This window comes from Podarcis bocagei (assembly GCF_964188305.1).
Source record: "Podarcis bocagei genome assembly, chromosome: 9".
NCBI classification, from domain to species: Eukaryota; Metazoa; Chordata; class Lepidosauria; order Squamata; family Lacertidae; genus Podarcis; species Podarcis bocagei.
The window spans coordinates 51,365,017-51,385,912 of NC_138134.1; the positions used below are offsets into that span (position 1 = coordinate 51,365,017).

Consider the following 20,896-nt stretch of genomic DNA (forward strand, 5'->3'; position numbering starts at 1 on the left):
ATGAACAATAATTAGATTTCTTTGCTGTTTTCAGATGTCAGCTGAATTAATCATGTTTCTTTCTGCAGTAATATGAACTCACCACAGCTTAGAAAATATTGTGGATCCTCCTTCATTAGAGCATTTTCTTAGAATATAATCTTCCAAACATGTTATATGCAGGAAATGATTTTTCTGAATTTTTCTTCTTCGCTGTGCAGATTCTTTTAGTTGCAAAGAGGACCATGCCTGCCCTAACTGTGAATCCAGTTTTGCCAGCCACGAAATCCTAGCTGAACACCTTCAGACATTGCACCAAAAACCCAGTGAGGAAAAGGAATTCAAATGCAGGAATTGTGGGAAGAAATTCCCTGTTAAGCAAGCTCTGCAGAGGCAGTAAGTCTAAAACATCATAAACTATGACTTCCATGTCACTCAGATCATTAACTTGAATTTCTCTTCTTTAGGGATGCATGAATTGCAAAGTTAGCAAACATATTTAGACTACTTTAAAATGTACATTTTTGAGCACACACTGAAAGCATCTTGTACTTGGAATATGACAGAAGTTGTGTGCAGACAGATGCACTGCAAGCAGGTACACTTCTCAGAGAAGTCAGGATTGGCTTTGACTTTCTGCTGAATGTTCACTCAGTGAGAAACCTGGGTTTGTCCTGGGTTGTCTATGAAACAGAAGTTTTGGAGGAGAGGTTTTCTTCTGGGTAGGCTTTCATGTTAGTCTCCCAGCATTCCTTCCAAGTACCACAGCCCATGTTGGCTGTTTTCCCTAAACATTTTGGACAGGCATAGGCAAACGCTGGCCCTCCAGATGTTTGGGACTACAATTCCCATCACCCCTAGCTAACAGGACCAGGGTCATGGATGATGGGAATTGTAATCCCAAACATCTGGAGGGCCGGAGTTTGCCTATGCCTGATTTTGGATAATGCAACAAGCTTGGGGAACATCATCATAGCTATGAATGTATGGGTTCTGTATGGGTTGGGTGGAGCCATCTTCCTGACAGTGACATCACTGCTGCTTACCTGGAGGCAGATGGGATGGGACAGAGAGACTGCAAAGTTGGGGTCACCAACTAGAGAGTGGTGGACCCACCAGTGTCTCTACACAGTCCCAACCTTGCCACCACCTTGACTCTTGACAACCTGGTCCAGGCAAGAACAGCAAAGCCAGTCAAGGTAAAGGACCCCTGGACGGTTAAGTCCAAGTTTTGGGAGAGCATCTGTGTCCCACCACAAACTCCACTACTAGTTCACCTTCACCTTTCCTTCCAATGTTCTCTAATATTGTGGGTGCTCCCCAAAATGCAAAAAAGCAGCAAACAAGCCCCGTGATGTCACATAATATTTATTGTACATAGAAATTGCATACGACCAAAGCTTGATATCTCAGTTGGTAGAGCATGAGACTCTTAATATCAAGGTTGTGGGTTCGAGTCTCCCATTGAACAAAGGATTCCAGCATTGCAGGGGGCTTGTCTAGATGACCCTCACAGTCCCTCCAATTCAATGAAAACAGAAGAGAACAAATAAAATTGAATTAATAGCAAATAAAATCACATAACCAGAAGATCAAACTTGCAGCCTATTTGTAACATATTAAAATGAGAAAAGGTACTATGTTTTAAATGTATACATAAAGAAGCTATAGGAAGACAATTTGCAAGAGGTTATTAAGTCTGACATCAATATATATATAGAGAGATACATTTTGTTTCTCTTCAGGGGCTTCAGCATGTGAAAATGTTCCATATTTTAATTGTGTATTTTGTTTTTGAAAAAGCAACCCTGGGAATGTGTTTGAAGTGCAGAGGAAAATTTCTTAAGTAAATATTGTACATTGGAGCAGCAGCAGACCTCTGGAAATTATACAGGGCATACAACACACAGTTCCTCTTTCCAGCAGAAATGGAACATTTTCTCCCCCATTGATTTGCATTCTGAGACACAATCTTTGTAAAAAGCAACCGTTCAAATAAAATGGGCATGGTTTCCCACCAAAGCAGGAATTTTAGATGTTTTCTGTATATTGGTGTATATTATAAACAACGTATATGTAAGTAGATCACTGGAATGTAGTGGATTTATAGAGATCCATTGTGAATCAGTTGTTTTGGATGTGTTAACGTTTGTGGAAGAGGAAAAGAATGAAGGGTTTTCAAAAGTTTATGTTGTAGCTGTTAATCCCAACATGTTTCAGAAATAGTTTTCCTTCTTCACGGGCATTTTTTTTGTCAGAATACCACAGAAAAATACTATTGTGTTCTGCAGCCTTGAAAATATGGAAGCCACCCAAAAAACTTTATTTTTGTTTTGACTGGGCTGATGGGAGTTGTAGTCCAAAATAGATTTTGCTGAGATTAGATTAAAACTTGATTGTTGATTTGTGTTGTGATCGTGGTCTCCCCTTCAAGACACCTAGTAAATTAAAAACAACAACAAAAAGTATATATATAATTTAACTATAAACTTTGTAAATAAGATTACAGTGGTACTTCGGGTTAAGAACTTTATTCGTTCTGGAGGTCCATTCTTAACCTGAAACTGTTTGTAACCTGAGGTACCACTTTAGCTAATAGGGCCTCCCGCTGCCACTGCTGCCACCACTGCGTGATTTCTGTTCTCATCCTGAAGCAAAGTTCTTAACCCAAGGTACTATTTCTGGGTTAGCAGGTCTGTAACCTGAAGCGTCTGTAACCTGGGGTACCACTGTACTCAATTTAAATAGCATACATTGTTGCATTAAGATGGCTAAACCACAAATTAAGTGGCTCGCCGTAATATTCTTAATTTCCTTCAATAATTCATATATAGTGGTACCTTGGTTTAAGAACAGTCCTGTTTATGAACAGTTCAGTTTATAAACTCTGCAAAACCGGAAGTAGTGTTCTGGTTTGCGAACTTTACCTTGGTCTACAAATGAAAACTGAATGTTGGAAGGGCACCGGCGGCGGGAGACCTCATTAGAGAAAGCGAGCCTCGGTTTAAGAATGGATTCGGTGTAAGAACGGATTTCAGGAACGGATTAAGTTCGTAAACCGAGGTACCACTGTGTATGTATGTATGTATGTATGTATGTATACACACACACATTTCCCCCTTGAACAAATATCCCAGGATGTGTGGGAAGCCAGTCAATCCCTGAAATCTAATTGACCTTGGAATGTTTGACTTCTGTTTTATTTTGGAAAACAAACAAACATAGCATAAATGTGGATGGCATCAAACGCCCACACAATTTAAGCAAATTCATTTATTTTCTTTTGTCTTTCCTGACAGTGTTCTCCAGTGCACAGAGAATGTCAACCTGGGAGATCGTTCAAGAAGTTTTCAGTGTTCTGTTTGCAACACATCCTTCAGCTCAGAATTGAGGTTCCATGTCAGAATTACTGGACTGCTCTCATCCTGCTGCTGACCTCCCTTTTGCATGCTTGCTTGCTTTTCAAGTTCCTTAGTTGTTTTCTGAACCCTAACTGTGCAAGACGAGAAATGCTTTCATGCCTACCTGCAGTAGGTTATGCATGAAGTGACCCTAGAAGTCTTCTGCGCAGCATGTGTTAAGCGCACTCAAAATGCCTGCTGAGAGGCTGATTCTTTTTGGAGAGGGGGGAAGTATCTTATTTCTTGATGTATTATTTTTTCCCCACTCTCCCAACTCTCCAACATCAGCTACGAGCAACACAAAGAAGCATGCCGAGGTGATGCCAGGTTCGTATGCAAGGCTGACAGCTGCGGGAAGAGGTTCAAGAGCAAGGATGCTCTGAAAAAACACAAGGAAAATGTGCACACTGGTAAGCATAAAATGTTGAAATCACCGGTGTTTAGTGAATCACTTTCCAGCGTTCAAGTTTCCTGAGCTGAATCTGGATTCAAGAAAATGTTGACCTATCTGTGGCTACTAACTGGGAAAACCAAAGTGTTCAGAGGAAGAGAATGAGAGGTCCATGTTCAGCTCCATGTTGAGAGCCAGTGTGGTGTAGTGGTTAAGAGCGATAGACTTGCAATCTGGGGAACCGGGTTCGCGTCTCCGCTCCTCCACATGCAGCTGCTGGGTGACCTTGGGCTAGTCACACTTCTCTGAAGTCTCTCAGCCCCACTCTCCTCACAGAGTGTTTGTTGTGGGGGAGAAGGGGAAAGGAGAACGTTAGCCGCTTTGAGACTCCTTCGGGTAGTGATAAAGCGGGATGTCAAATCCAAACTCTTCTCTTCTTCTTCTTCAGAAGCAACTTGAGTACCAGTTTGTGGAAAGAAACACAAGCACATGTTTTATCACTATCATCTGGGCTAGTGTCAGCCCAGAGTACCCTTCTCAAAGGCAGTCGGCTGTGATTTTCAATTGGGGAGTGCGCTGATGCATTTAGATCCTGTTTGTGGGCTTTCCATGGACATCTGATTGGCCACTGTGAGAACAGGATGTTGGCCAAAGATGGACCTTTGGCCTGATTTGGCAGGGCTCTTCTCATGTTCTTGGGTAGCTGCATCATCTCAGGATGGCCAGAACTGATGTCCATGCCAGTTTGGTTCTTCCTGCTATTCCCCTGGCTGCGTGCTGGCCTTACCTGAGTGGCAGTGCTTGGGTGCGGGAATTTTAACATGATGAGCGGTTTTCACAGATCCAGCTACTGCTGCCAGGTGAGCCTGTGAGACACTGACTGGCCAAGTTCACAGATGACCATTCACCTCCCCCCCACAACCCCCCTGACAATCATTGTGGGCTTCCTAAGAACAACTGGTTAGTTATTGTTGAAGACAGAGTGCTGGACTAGGTGAAACTGGATATCCTTATGTGCTTCCGTTTTGAAACTGTTGGACAGACATGGTTCAGAGCATTACAAGGTTACACTTTTGCATGCTACCTGGAGTGCACAGGGGAGGGCTAATGATCCTTCACTACATTTGAGTCTCTATGCTTTAAATCAAACTATGACTTGAAAGGGGCAGCCTCCCTAATCTGTAGTGTAATATTGGACCATAGTATGAGAAATTATGGAAGTTTAAAGCAGATGTGGCAGGCAGAGTTAAGAGAAAAGGTAAGAGGCTCAGAGGTGGGACACTGTCTGGCAAAGTCACCCTTTAAATATGGTACCTGCATGCCTAGAGGAAGCCTCCCTAAAAATCATCTTCCACTGGTATTGGACACCAATAAGACTAGCTAAAATAAACCACAGGCTGTCTTTCCATCTGTCCTGGAAAGGGTGTTGGAAGCCTGGGTATTATATTCATGTATCAGGGAAGTGCAGCATTGTTCAAAAATTCTAGATCAATGTTTCACAGTTGTTTCTATTATTATTTCTAAACAACCCTTGAAGACTAATCAAGTCTTAGTACTCCTCCTACTGGATCTTAGCTCACGTTGTGCTAAGGGTAACACAAACAATTAATTGGTTTTCTTCTTACTGTGGATTTTTGAGGGAGTTTTTAAAAAGTTTCATAAGGAAACTTGCACATTTGACTTTTCCAGCATTGTAAAGATGGCCACCGTTTTACTTTTAAGACATAGAACAGACATGTAATGTTGGCAGTGGCTCACAGGTTAGCCTGAAGCATAATTGGGATGAGTGGAAACTTTTCTTGGTATTAGTTAATTATGTTAAAGGGCAGAGGAAAACATGTATTACAGATTCAAATCAGAAGAGGTTTTGGTGTGCTTTCAATTTATGTATGACAGGAAAATCTAAGAGATACGTGTAAACTTCCAGAAACTAATGGAATTGGAAACCTTGTTTCCTGCACATGTCTGAACCTCCAAAAGAAGCCACTAGCCCTTACTTGGCTTGTAGAACTTGGCAGGGAGAAAATACAATAGTGACACAAATGGTAGTTTAGCACCAGAACCTGGGACAGTAGCACTGTTGGAGCTGGAGGCAAGACTGAGACCCCATCCGCTCTGCATGTTTAAAGGGGTATCATACCACTTAAACATTCATGGCTTCTCCCAAAGAATCCTAAGAACAGCAGTTTGTCAAGGGTGCTGAGAGTTGTTAAGAGACACCTATCTCCCTGACAGACATACAGTTCTCAGAGTGGCTTAATAGTTAGACCCTCATCCGAGGGAACTCTGGTAATTGCAGAGGGCCTTCTCGGTAGTGGCAGCACTGTGGAATGCCCTCCCATAAGATGTCAAGGAAATAAACAACTATTTGACCTTTAGAATACATTTGAAGACAGCCCTGTTTAGGGAAATTTTTAATGTTCAAAGTTTTATTCTGTTGAAAGCCACCCAGAGTGGCTGGGGAAACCCAGCCAGATGGGCAGGGTATAAATTATTATTATTATTATTATTATTATTATTATTATTATTATTATTATTATTATTAGTTGTTGTTGTTGTTGTTGTTGTTATAGCTTTTGGAAGGAAATAGAGGTCTCCTAACAACTCTCAGCATACCTAACTAACTACAATTCCAAGGATTCTATGAGAAGCCATGACTGTTTCAAGTGGTATGATACTTGTTTAAATGGTGTGAATGTGGCCAAAATTTTTTTTGATATGGCTGCCTACCATATGTGGAGCGAATAATCTGGAGTGTTGCTCCAGTGCTGGTCTGAAACTTGTTGAAGGCTGAAGTACCCCTACAGGACACATCTGTTCCAGGGTGTAACTTTGATTAAAGAGGTCACCCTCTTTTTCTTGACTGAACCTAGGTCAAGCTGGTATGTCTTCTGCAAAGGTACGATGCCAAGAGCTGAGAGAGTTTCTGGGGAGAAGTTGGCAAGAAAACATTTTCCATTTCATTTCACTCTTAATTTGCATACCGCCTTTCCATATTACTATACACAAGGCAGTTTGCAAGCTGAAGAAACAATGAAATAGACAGCAAAGATCACACATATGATCCAATACAAAAAAAGGTATTATAAAAACATAACTTTAAAATAAACATTATTGGGAGCAGGGGTAGAGAAAGCACAGTACATTTTTATTCATCTTCTGTGGAGATGCGTGCAAGAATCACAGTATCACTGTCTGAAGTCTGAAATGGTCTTCAGTTTATTGACCCTCATCCAGTCTATTACTGACTCTGGACGCTGTTTCAACTCTTCCACAGCATTGCCTGAATTCACGGAGACTCATTTAAGCCTATGGGACAAAATCATTGTAAACTATGGACTATGGCTGCCTTCACTAACCTGGTTCCCTTCAGATGTTTGGGAGTTGTAGTCTAAAACATTTGGAGGGCGGAAGATTGGTGAAAGCTAAACTATGGATTTATTCCTCATAATTGCTTATTGTAAACACAGCACTTTAAAAAAATAATCAGTAACTGATAACTAAACTCTTCTTGCATTCTGAACTGGAGGCTAATAAATGGATATGTTTTCATTGATTATATTAGGTGATATAATATAATTGGATAGCTTTATTTATTTATTTTTTAAGCAGCCAAAGCTTTCTTGGAGCTACATTCCACAGGCCAAAACTTCTGTAGGGCACCCACAGAGCTGTCCTGTAACATAATACATTTGAGGTGGGGTAACAGTGTAAAATTCTTGTGTCCATCAAATGGCCTGTGAAAAATGGCACAGGCAGTGAAAACATTTGGCCTCTTCCTTTGTACTTCTTTATTAAAGCTGTTGGTGGTATTTTTGTTTCTGGCTTAGGAAACTCTAGGAAGAGGCTGATGTGCTCAGTGTGCAATAAGAGGTGTTCTTCAGCAACAAATCTTCAAGAGCATCGAAAGGTCAGTAAAATGAAGGCTGACCCCCAGCAGGTTGTGACTCTGCCGAGGTAGAAGGCCATAGAGTAGGGTCGCTAGAGAGCTGCTGAAATTCAGACTATCGTTTTTCTCATGTTCACAAAGACAGTAGTCTGCTTAGATCCTGAGATTTTTATTTTCACAACCACACAGTAAATGAAAAGAAAATGATCTTTTGTTTCTCTTCTTTTCTTTCGTTTGCTGTGATCAGGACTTTATCTTCCTGTTACGTTTTCATTTTTCAGTCAAATTCCATGTAGAACACTGAATATATTCTGAACCCATTAAACTTAAAACACCCTAAGAGAATAATTGGATAACTGGCAAATCCACATAAGGAATTAATTTCTTTTAACAGAAGCCCACTGCATATTGTTTGTACTGCTAAAGGCTACTAATGCTAAGAGTCAAAGCAGAAAGTAGCGTGCAACAAAAATAATCAGGATTTAAAAGAAAAGAAAAGCTTACTGCTCTAACCTTCACAATTTATGGAAACGAAGCAAAAAGGTATCTCTGCAAATAGGTATCTGTTTACCTGGTATGCAAAATGCACTTTGCTTCTGCTTGTGACAGATTGAGGGGAGACACTAGCTCTGATCCTGCAAATCTTGTTCAAAATACCTCTGGCATTTTGAGATTTTTCTAGGTATCAACCACACATTTGCAAGCTAATCAGGTACTCTTAATTGCTAGAAACAGATTTTTAAAATGAAAAGTGACGTTCTCAATTTTTTTGTATAATACCAAATTCTGCGTTTATACTGTATAAATATTTTCTATTCAAAAAGTGCATCTAAACTATTTTTAGTTGACCTAAACTAAATCACATTTTGGGGGCATCCTTTTATGTGTAGAAGAACTTGCAGTTGTTGCAACTTCAGGACACTGAAGACACAAAGACATTTGCTGAAAATTCATAGGGCAATTTAATTGCATTAATAAGCACCCTTTAACTGCGTTAATAAACCTGCCTGAATTTCACTTCAGTTTGCTTGGGTTTTTGTCAGGTTTCTACTGCTGCCTGCCCTTATTCTTTGCCAGTGTTATTGATTGCCAGACTTTATATCTTGTTTTGCAGCAACACCAAGTCATAGGACCTATTATAAGAATCCCAGCAGCAGCATAAATAACCAGTCTCTCTGCAACTCAGCAATGTTGCCTCCATGCTTACTCCAAGCCACTGTATGCTAGTACCATATAAAGGGTTTTTTGGGGGGCCAGGGGAGATTTTGGGTATCTTTTATTTACGTAAAAATAGCTTTAGTGAGAGTTTTGAGGGTTTATGTGGCAAATAAGGCACAGCTGGTAAGACAGATTCTATTATTTAGGCTGCATTTATTACAGTTCGATACTGGAAAGAGATGAAAATCTTCTGTAGATTTTCTTTTAAAAACTCTTTTAAAATATATTGTTTGCATTAATCTTCTTCTGACCTTTTAGCTGAAAACAGTCTTCAGAAAGGAATGTTTGAAGATTTTTTACTTTGTGTCTAGCTGAGTATCACATCGGGGGTAGGAGCTCATTGCTCGTAAAACCTGGTTTAAGATCTGGTCTTATAAGAAGAAAGGTGGTTGTGTTTCCCTCTTTATTTTACAAATATCCCAGAAAGCCATAAACTGGAAAATCATTCCTTTGAGCTGTACAATTAAGTTCTACTTAAAGCTATGGCATTGAGATTATGTGGTGAATCAGCTGCATTGATGGCCACATAGGGTTCCACCATTGTAGGCATTTGTTGCTGGGAGAATCATGCCAAATACAGACTGTATGTCTGAACAAGTTAACCTAAATGCAGGTCTGCATCAGCATACGGAAAGTCCACTTCATTTTGTGGCAGCTGCCTTTCACAACCAGCTTGTTCTTGGGGTGGTTACAGTTTAACCACATTTGGTTCATGCTAATTCAGATGTACCTGTGAAAGGTGTGGCAGTCTGGATAGGCCTTTAGGTCTGTTGTTCTGACTGCCTGAAGATAAACTACAACATAGTGGCAAATAAGGGTCAATACTCCACTAAGTTATTATAAAATTTAGTGATCTTAGGCATATGAAACAAGGACCGGCCTTATCATTGGACCATCTAGCCCAGCCTTTTTCAACCTTGGATCCCTGATGTTAGATTACAACTCACATCATGCCTAACCATTGGCAAAACTGGCTGGAGATGATGGGAGTTGCAGTCTGATCTAGCCAATGCTACAGTCTTGGGTAACCTTTGACTCTCCAAATGTTTTTGGACTACAACGCACATTATCGCTGGTATTGGCTGGGACTGATGGGAATTGAGAGTCCAACAATATCTGAAGCTCCAAAGGTTGCCCAGCCCTGCAATATGATCTACTTAGACTAGCAACAGAAGTTTTCAAGGTCTCAGGCACAATTGTGCCAGCCCTGCTGACCAGGATCCTTTTAATTGGTTTAGGACTTCGGTTACACCAAGCATGTGCCCTACAGTGGTGCCTCGGGTTAAGTACTTAATTCGTTCTGGAGGTCCGTTCTTAACCTGGAACTGTTCTTAACCTGAAGCACCACTTTAGCTAATGGGGCCTCCTGCTGCCGCCGCACCACCGGATCACAATTTCTGTTCTTATCCTGAAGCAAAGTTCTTAACCTGAAGCACTATTTCTGGGTTAGCGGAGTGTGTAACCTGAAACGTATGTAACCTGAAGTGTATGTAACCTGAGGTATCACTGTATTAATAGGTTCCTGTGACTTGAAAACAAAATGCCAACTGAAAACATCCCTTAAAATTCAGACCTATGAGGATTCTTTTGTTTCCAGTGCAGAGTCTAGGTTACCTGTATACTAATTTACCTGTCCTTCACATTTTTAATATTATTTCTAAGCAGTTTGTTTAATAGCTACCTTCAAAGGCAAAAAACTGATGCAAATCCAGGAACAGTTTTTGGAGGGTAGTGATACAGAATGAGAAATCTCTTTCACAGACATATAGTTGTGAAGTTAATTCCTGCATAAAGCCTAGAACTACCCAGCTATTTCGAATTGTCTTAAAAGTTTGAAAGGTCAGATCACATTGCTTGGATTAGTGAATCTCTTTAGGGGCTTATAGTATTAGTTGAGTTCTAAGGAAAAACAATCAGGCAGATTTATGGACTGTAAGTCAAAGTCTGTCAGGAGTTACCCAATCTGAGGGGTATCCCTAAACATTGCTATGCAAGTATTTCAGAGAGTGTTACTTGTTCTGTAATTATTCTTTCCTCTTGATTTTCTTCCAACTGTTTTTTGGTTGATTTTCATGTTGCTGCTGCACACAGAAGGTTTTTTTGGTTTGGGGGTTTTTTGAAGGCCAAAGGACACCTTTCTACTCACCAAACCAGTAGATTAAAGGACAAACTAGGTGTGATGGCAGCAGCTTTTAATGTGTCTGCCTCCTTTGCCTAAAGAGCAAGGGGGAATCTTACCTCAACAATAAAAAAGCACATGTCCTGAACCCTGGTGCTCTGGGGACCTTTTGCAGTTCCCTGGTTAAATTTGTACCCCATTATTCCTCCCAACAGAGCCCAGGTGAGCAAACAGCAAAATATTTAAACATAATTAATGTTTTGTGTTCTGTTTTCCTCTTTGAGGTGATTAGAAATTTCCACATCCACTTTAGATAACCCTCAGTTTCCTATTATGTCCAGATCCTAACTCTGGCTAACATAGTTAAGATTAACAACAGTTTGGGTTTGGATATTACAACAAGTAGTGGTTAATGGAAGCAAAAATATCTGAATTTATCACTGTAGCTGCACTCAGAGGAGGAGGGGGACAATAAACATCTGGATTTTGCTGTAGCTCATGCTCATAATGTACAGGCCTACATTTTTGAGAAATTAAAAACAATGCTCTATTGAGGCATGATGCTGTACCCAGATTATGACACCATGCAAAATTTATGGTGCTGTAATTTTCCTTCTGACCCCAGTCCTAACACGGAGGTGGGAATTTGGATGATTATATTAAACATTGGCATCTTATTGGTTTCAAGTTCCACAAAGGTCTATCTGGAACAAATAATTAAATGGGGGGGGGGGAGCTTTTCATAGAAATATCAAAACCACATAAAAATTATGTCTGCAGCAACATTTGGAATCACAGGTTTCTTGGAAAGCAGAGAAGAAAAGCAAATGTAAAGAAAGAGGTCAAATATATCATCTAGTTTTGAATTTAGTCATACTCATAGTACCCCCATTGAAATTATGGAACGAAGGTGCTAAATCCATACTGTGGTTATCACCTAGTTGGTTATCATGCAAAGTTAATCTATGTCAAGTTCACCTTTGGAAAGTTTGGCAAATTAATTTTTGTCCTTTTTAATAAGACAAATGAAGATTTCTGAAACTGTCACTTTTAAAAAATGAAGAAATATGTTCATTTCAGGCTACACAGACCTTGGTTAGGCTCAAGCAATTCGGACAATTAGTGTTTTTTGTCTCCAGACATCTTTGTCCAGAAGCTTGGTACTCAAAGAACGGTAATATAGAGTTATATTTACATTTTTAAAATCATTGCTACTTTGGAAAATATGATAATAGCCAAGAGAATGATTTCCAGTGCAATTCTTATGCAAGTTTACTAAGAAATGACTGCCACTGTATTCAATAGGGCTTACTCTCTGGTAAGTATGACTAGTGTTTATGAGTACATTAGACTATAATTATATTCTTCTTAGAAGTCAGTGCACATTATTGAAATGTTCTCTGTATTTTCACGCTTTATGCTAGAAGAAAAAGGTTATGTATAAAAATTGCCTATTCTGAGAGAATTATTTTTTTTGGGGGGGGGGACACATATTCTACAGTAGTTCTAGAAATGTTGATTTTTAATTTTTTAAAAAGTGGGTTATGGATTGTGGACTGTGAGGTAATTTTTGTTCACTGGAATGAACTTTTAAATTTTGGAAATGTGGTTGTTAAGCAAAGGAGTTAAGGAAGGAAGTACATCCATGAGAATTAGCATAGCTCCGAGCTAAGGAATAATTACAGTCTATTTGAGATGTTCTTTTATTAGCTTAAGATGTGTGATCTTGTGTAAGACACATACTTAATTATCATTAAATACTCATATTGCAGGTTCATGAGATCTTTGAGTGTCAGGAATGTGACAAGAAATTTATTTCAGCTAACCAGCTAAAACGCCATATGATTACTCACTCAGGTAAAAACCTTTTTCTTTTGTAGTTGAATTGCTATTGTATATATTTTTGTTATTGTATTGGGCTTTGCATTAACAAACAGGTAAGACCTAATAATGAGGCTCTTTGGTAGTTGGTTCCATAACCTAGTTTTGTCAAGTTAAGTGGAGGAAAGTCTGTGGCCCTCCAGATGTTGTTGGATTCCACTGCCCTTCAGGTCAGGAATAATGGGATTTGTGGCCCCAACATCTGGAGAGGTTCAGTTTATTCATCCCTGATTTAAGATGGCTGTTCACCTGAATAAGGCATATACCCCAGCTCTGAACACTTGCTTGTTACACTTGCTTCCATTGTAAGTGTTTTTGGAGTTTTGGCAGCCTAAAAATGATTTAGCTAAAAGGACTGATTTAATTGGTTTGAGAGTTTCAGCCAACGCATATAATCCTAATACTTTACAATTAATAGGTTGAGCGTTTCCTTTTAGAAAACCCCAAGTTCATTATATAGGCTCCTGCTTCCACATATCTTTTTTCTTCTTGGACACACTTGCATCATGATATTTGCCTTGAAACTTGATTGAATAGTTATTTTAAATTTTTTTTTAGTAGGCTTATTGTATGGTAGAAATAATGTAAGCAATGCAGAGATGGCTTGAGGAAATGGCTTTTTTCCGGGACGTTTCCTTGGGCTGAAATAAATGGGAAGGTCTTTAAATTATCTATTGGTCTCTAGGTATCAACAAGATGCTTCCATTGTTTCTAAAGCAGACCATATACACCTTTAGGCAATAGTCTGAGCAGGCACCCCCTTATCAATGATGGAACTGGCAGAGGAGAAGCCATGTAGAATTTGCAAGAAACACTGTTTTGTCTAATTGGACTCTGCCACTTATTTCTGTTCATTAAGCTCTGGCATTTCCACATCTTTCACTCAATAATTGGAAAAAGGTGCAATCAAAACCTGAATTTCTGTTCCCTTCCTAAATGCTTTAAAACAGGGTTTCAACATTGCTAAAACGGTTGATGTTTAGCTGCTATCTCCATTTCATTGCATGCTTGAAGTGCATTTGTTTAAACAAGCAAACAAAAAGGACTGTATCTCAGGGGCATTTAGCTGAGTTTTGAGATTCTGGATTAGAATATTCTACATTGTAGTGCTAGGCTTCATATAGCAACTGAAACACAAAAGCATATACACACCAACTCTGGTTGTTTTAAAAACGAATCTGCTATGTATATTGTTAATTAAGTTTTAAAACATTTAAACTGTCATGCCCTCGTTCACATTTGTAGTCTGGCAACAGGCTTTGCCTCTTTGAAGTCATTCTCTTTTGATTTAAGCTAATTAATCAGAGTTTAGTTTTAGCCATGATTGTTGCAAAGAACGTGCCAATTTCTCGAGATGCGCCATGGCTCATCTTTTACGAAGCGACTTAACTGTGTAACATAAAGGGCATTAGATGTCTTTCTAATTGGTTTAATCTTAATTGGGTTGACTTCATTGCAGAAATCTCTCCAACGAGATGGCTGTCTCTGCCTTTCATCTTCTACCCCTATATAAACAGGAGATTAAATGTCCCCCCACTCATTTTCTGCAGAAAAACGCCCCTACACCTGCGAGGTTTGCAATAAGTCCTTCAAACGACTTGATCAAGTGACTGCACACAAAATAATACACAGTGAAGATAAACCCTATAAATGCAAGCTTTGTGGAAAGGGATTTGCCCACAGAAATGTTTACAAGAATCACAAGAAGGTAAAAACAAAAACAAAAACAAAAAAACCACTCTGCTGTTGTTGTTTACAGCTCTGCCAGGCTTAGATTTGCAGCTGTTGCTCATTTTAGTGATGGATCAGTGCGCTTTGGCATGCTTAGAAACATGAGCTTCAAATCTTGCAAAATATATTAGCTAGCCTTCCTTTGCGATAGCCTAGATATCTAGATCATAAACGGGTCCTTTGTGATTGTTTCTTTCTTTCTAATCAGTCCCAACTAGTTCAACTGATTGCATACTTGTTTTGATTTTGTTCCTTTAGGAATTTTTTTTAAAAAAGAGTAACTTCTTAACTATATCTATCTATCGTGATGTTGCAGTCATTTTTTTCTCTTTGTGGCAGACATTATCAGGAGAACCATTAAAGTTTGCACTGACGACATTTCAGTTAGACATGATTTCAGCAACAGAAGAAAACTCTGCCCCCAAAGTACAGAGGGACCTCACATTCAGGCTCCACTAAACGACTCCTGGCTGTGTGATTTAAGCTCCAATCTGCCTGCCCTAATTTTGATAATGCCTGTCATTACTTTTGACCCTGGGTTACGTTTTCAATGGCACGGCTGCACCCTTGACTGCTGCCGCTGCTTCAGAATTGCAAGACTGTAAAAAATTATCTGGCTGGTTTCCTGCTTAGTCTTTGAAACCCTATTGCTCCTTCCCTCCACCCGCCCCTTGCGCCAACACTTTGATGAAATAGATATACCAATACTTACACATTTTTCACAGTTTGGCTCATGTTATATGCCATCTGGGAATCTGGCACCGGATCTTTGCACCATCTTTTGTGTTTTCAGCCATAAATCATATGAAAGTAATAATAATAATAACCAGAATGCGTCTAACAGGGTGAAACAACGATGACTGTTCTTTCTAAGGCAGACAGGATGCATGAGCCCGTTGAAAGACACAAGAGCTTGCATATCAGGACCATAGCTTACATATGTAATGACCTTTTAAAAATACAACTTACAAACTGGCTACATTGAGAGCAAAGTGAATGAAAGCTATTCTGAGTAGTCAACTTTAAATTAAAAAGAGAGGGAGAGAGAAAGGAGGGGAAAACATGTCCCGTCCCCCCAGTAATCTCTGTGTCCTGAAGCATTATTCATTCAATAAATAAATAAATATTGAAAACCTAATGTGGACCTTGCCCCTGAAATTGCTTTGAGAGTCATGGAAATATGTCCACATTGGTGTATTTTTATGTATGAGGTGTGAAGATTGCATTACGGCATTTCCATTTTGGAAAGCTCAAGTAGCAGAGCTGGGATGGGCCCCTGGATTTGAAGCTCATTAACAATATTGAACCAAGTAGATCAGGGATGGACTTGCTTCAGTTTGCGTGGTATGTTTTTCTTTCTATCTCGCTTGAATACTCCTGGCCCAACAGTGTGCTTTTACAAAGCTGGGTATCACTGATCTTCATTGAGTGATCAAGAATATGCATGTTTGCTTAAGAAGTGCCTAGCTTGATTCAAAGCAAGATAAATTCTACATTCTACATTGTACATCCTACATTGTACATCCTACATTCGCAAGCAGGGGTGTCAACGTGAATAAGATATTGAGGGGGCCAAGGTAAGCCCCACCTTGCATAATCGATCACATGATGCAGTACACGCACACCACCCCTCAGATATTTTACTGGGGGGCAAAAGCCCCCTCGTCTCCTAGGAGTTGGCTTCTATGTTTGCAAGTACTGCTGCAAACAGCAGACACAAGATGGCCCCCGGCACATTGGCGTGTGGTTCACCAAGGGATTGGGACCCCCTTCCTGCCCATTCCTCTGGCAGACCATCGGTCTGAACGAGTAGAAACAAGTCTGAGAATATTCAGTGCTAAAAAAGATAAAAACCTGAATCATGGTTACCAATAAGAATAGTTGAGTCAATTTGAATGAAGTATACAGATTAAGCAAATGTGTGTATTCTGCATAGTTAATTCTGCACCTGTAGGTTAGGGTAGAAGGTGGGGAGCTAAGTTGCCTCCAACAACTGGAAATTCTGACTCTGAGCTATAGACAGGCTCAGAGAGTTTTCAGCCCTATTTCTACAGCTTTAAGGGGTGAAGCTTTAAAAGAGCAAGCAGTGCTCCCTCAAAACCCTTCAATTGTTCCATGTCATTAAAAGAGGAAGTAAAAATTGGCATAAACTACACTAAATGAGCTACAGTGGCTGTTACAGAAGCTTGTGAATCTCAGCTTTCTTTTTTCTCTTTTAAACCCTTATGGTTTCAAAGATAAGACTGGGAAACATGATAGCAATTTGGGCTGGAAGATCAGAAACCAGATGGCAAGTGAAAAGGAACTGTAATTCATTCATTTTCTCTAAGTTTACTAAAGTTCTTAGTTTTAAGCTCAGAACTGAAAGATTACAAGTTTTCAAATTTTTAGCATTTGACAATAATTCTGTAGTAAGAAGCTATCCACCCTAGTGCCTGAGACACAGCAACTGATATGAAAATACCTGCTAATTATATTGGCTATGGCTATGTACAATTAAATATACCAGTGAGCTGTAGCAGTTAGGGTTCATGCGGTTCATGAACTGTTTGTGACTGTGGTCCAAAACAGACTGATTTCATACACTTTTCTCGTCGTCTGGCTCCACCACCAAAAGTGAGCTGATTTGTGGAGAAAAGTTTCTGAAGTAACATATTGCAACTAGGTCAGCTGGGAAGCAGACAAGTTTATCTCATCTCACCTATGTACAACTTTTGTTGCAAAAAGTAGACCCCACCCCTCCCTTTAAAGATGAATGAAGTATTAACCTATGTCTCTCTGTGTGGTTAAAGGAATATGAATGGACGCCAGTACATTCTATTTTTGCCCTCAAGTCTACTTCACAGAGTGTAGTAAACTGGTCCCTGGGCTGTTGTATTTCAGTCTATATGTGGAGGCTCCCATGTTTGAACCTTCCTTCATAACAATAACAAATCACTAAGTATAGAGAAATAGCATTTCAAGGGCTGGGCAAGAATACTCCCCCCTCCCCATGTCTAGCTTTCTCTAGCTTTCTCTATGCAGGTTTTGTTTGGGGGGGTATGGAAGAGCATGCGGTCACGTGAACCCCCACCTGCCATTTGAAATGGTACTGTCTAGGTGAAGGGTTGACACTACCTCAGGGAAATCTACATCTGAGGTACCCACTTGTAATCTCTTTTTGTATGCATTTTGTGCTACTCTGAGTAGTGCTTCATTTGTAAAGTATCAGGGGCTGGTTCTGAGTCATATACAGTGGTGCATCGCAAGACGAAATTAATTCGTTCCGCGAGTTTTTTCGTCTAGCGAATTTTTTGTCTTGCGAAGCAAGAAATCCCATAGGAATGCATTGAAATTCAATTAATGCATTCCTATGGTCAAAAAAAGTCCAAACAAAGCCAAATTTGATACAACAAGAGTTTATTAAGTGCTCTTTAAAGTTACACATACTGTAAAGAGCATTTCAAAAATTGAAGGAACAATAAATGAAGTTTCTAAACATGACAGAAAAACATTTAAAAATCAACAAAGTGTACAGTACATTTTCTAAGACTCTGGGGGACAACTCGAAGAAGGTTCCTCTTCCACTCTTTGCTTCTTGCTGAAGAACCTGTCCATGGTCTGCTGCTTCATCCGCCTTTTCAGCACCTCCCTGAAAGGCGACATGACCCTCGTATCAAAAGTGTTCACAAGGTCATGTGCCACGTGTTTGTCAGGGTGGTGCCGCTGTGCAAAAGCCTGCACATCCTTCCACTTCAGGCAAATGTCCCTCAGTTCTTTGGAGGACAGCCATTCCTCAGTTGCTTCCTCCTCTTCCAGCAAGGCCTGCTCCTGCGCAGTCTCTGCCTGCAGTTCGACCAGCTCCTGGGTGGTCAGCTAGTGGTTGTGCTCCTCCACCAGCTCACTGATGTCCTCCTCTGTGACCTCCAGGCCCATGGTCCTCCCCAAGGCAACAATGTCCTGCACCACTGTTGACTCTGGTGCATCAGAGTCACTTCGTGCCACACAGTCCGGCCACAGGCTGCGCCAAGCGCAATTCAAATTTCTCTAGCTGATCCCGTTCCAGGCTGTGGTGATCATCTTCAAGCAGGTGATGATGTCGAAGTGGTCCTTCCAGAATTCCTGCAGGGTGATGGTGGTGCAATCAGTCACCTCGAAGCATCACCTGAAAAGCTTTTTGGTGTAGAGTTTTTTGAAATTGGCGATGACCTGCTGATCCATCGTCTGGAGCAGTGGCGTGGTGTTAGGCGGCAGGAACATGATGCTGATGAAGCTGAACTCCTCCAACAAGTCCACCTCAAGGCCTTTAGGATGAGCAGGAACATTGTCCATCAGAAGCAAAGCCTTCAGCGGCAGGTCGTTGTCCAGCAGGTACTGTTTGACAGCAGGGCCAAAAGCAAGATTGACCCAGTCCACAAACAGCACACGTGTGACCCAAGCCTTACTGTTGGATCACCACATGACACTCAGCTGCTCCTTGTCGACCTTGTGTTTCTTGAAGGCCCGTGGGTTCTCCGAGTGGTACACCAGCAGGGGCTTGATCTTCAGGTCGCCGCTTGCGTTGGCACAGAAGAGCAGGGTCAGACGGTCCTTCATGGGCTTGTGGCCAGGCAACTTGGCCTCCTCCTGTGTGATGAAAGTCCTTTTGGGCATCCTCTTCCAAAACAGCCCGGTCTCGTCGCAGTTGAAGACCTGCTGTGGAACGTAGCCCTCCGTCTTCACAACCTCCAGGAACTCCGCTGCAAAGTCTTCAGCCGCAAAACATCAGAACTGGCAGCCTCTCCATGCCTGACCACGCTGTGGATTCCAGATCTTGACTTGAACCGGTCAAACCAGCCTCTGCTTGCCTTGAAGACTTCTGGCTCACCTGAGGTTCCTGGCTGTTCCCGGACGAGGTCTGCATGCAAGGCCTTGGCCTTCTCACAAATGACGGCCTCAGTCACTGTGTCCCCTGCATGCTGCTTCTCTTCTAACCAGATGAGCAGCAACTTCTCCACCTCCTCCAGAACAGCTGGGCGGTTCTTCATGATCCTGGTGACTCCCTTGGCTGCGTCAGTCGCAAGGATCTTCTCCCTCATCTTCAGGATGGTCCCAATGGTCGATGGATTCCTCCCGTACTCCCTGGCGAGGTCGGTCACACGCATTCCACCGTCGTGCTTCCGGATGATCTCCTTCTTCATTTCCAGCCTAACCTTCGCCTTCTTCCCCTTGCCAGCCTCTGCAGCAGCAGTCTTCTTGGGTCCCATGGTAGCACAGCTCCTACCTTCGCAACCCCCCCCCCCCAAAATCAGTGCTTCACATCCCAAAAATTCAAAAGCACCCAGCCACCCACCACACAGAAATTCAAACCCAGAACCAAGTCCTTGAATTCCAAACACCCCAACCCAAAATCCAAAACCCCCCAAAAAGTTTTAAAAGTTTAACTTACCGAATGGCTGCAAAAGAAGTTTTGGAAAAGCTTCAAAAATCACCAAAGTCTTCAAAAACCTCAACTATTCCTCCAGCCACCCACCACACAGAAATTGCAAACCCTTCCCCAACTGTTCCCCCAGCCCCTCCCCAACTCTTGCAAACCCCTCCCCAACTGTTCCCCCAGCCACCCACCACACAGAAATTCAAACCCAGAATTTTTTTTTAAAAAAAAAACAACATGGCCCAATGGTCACAGAAAATCATAAAAATTCAAAAAAAAAAAAAACAACCACACAAGCTCCCAGATTCTTGCAAACCCCTCCTCAACTGTTCCCCCAACCACCCACCACACAGAAATTCAAACCCAGATTTTTTTTTAAAAAAACCAGCAGAGTGGCCCAATGGTCACAAAAAATCATAAAAATGCAGGAAAAAACCACACAAGCCTCCAGATTCTTGCAAACCCCTCCCCAACACCAAGTCCTTGAATTCCAAACACCCCAACCCAAAATCCAAACCCCCCCAAAAAAGTTTTAAAAGTTTAACTTACCAAATGGCTGCAAAAGAAGTTTTGGAAAAGCTTCAAAAACAGCAAAGTCTTCAAAAACCTCAAAAAAGGCTACCACACCGAGTGCTATGAGTTGCTCCTCGAAGTCAAGTCGCAACTGCACCTCTTCAAGCAATGCACCCTGGGTATTAACGGTTTTAAGAAAAAGGAAACAAACTTGCAAGACGTTTTTGTCTTGCGAAGCAAGCCCATAGGGAAATTCGTCTTGCGAAGCAGCTCAAAAAACACAAAACCCTTTCGTCTAGCGAGTTTTTCGTCTTGCGAGGCATTCGTCTTGCGGGGCACCACTGTAAACAAGTTTATCTGGAAATCTTCTCTTTAATCTATG

At 41.0% G+C, this 20,896-nt stretch overlaps 1 protein-coding gene across 3 annotated transcripts in view; it reads left to right on the forward strand.

Moving 5' to 3' along the window:
• The window catches only part of PRDM5 (PR/SET domain 5), an 88,907-nt gene that overhangs the window by 20,009 nt on the left and 48,002 nt on the right, over positions 1-20,896 (forward strand). For 2 of the 3 annotated variants that reach the window (XM_081208104.1, XM_081208105.1), the window contains exons 5-10: positions 201-375; positions 3,279-3,371; positions 3,669-3,790; positions 7,602-7,681; positions 12,770-12,854; positions 14,429-14,586. In XM_081208104.1, the coding sequence (XP_081064230.1) occupies positions 201-375; positions 3,279-3,371; positions 3,669-3,790; positions 7,602-7,681; positions 12,770-12,854; positions 14,429-14,586 (713 nt within the window). The remainder of the gene's footprint in view (positions 1-200; positions 376-3,278; positions 3,372-3,668; positions 3,791-7,601; positions 7,682-12,769; positions 12,855-14,428; positions 14,587-20,896) is intronic. The other variant, XM_081208106.1, reaches the window with a different exon arrangement.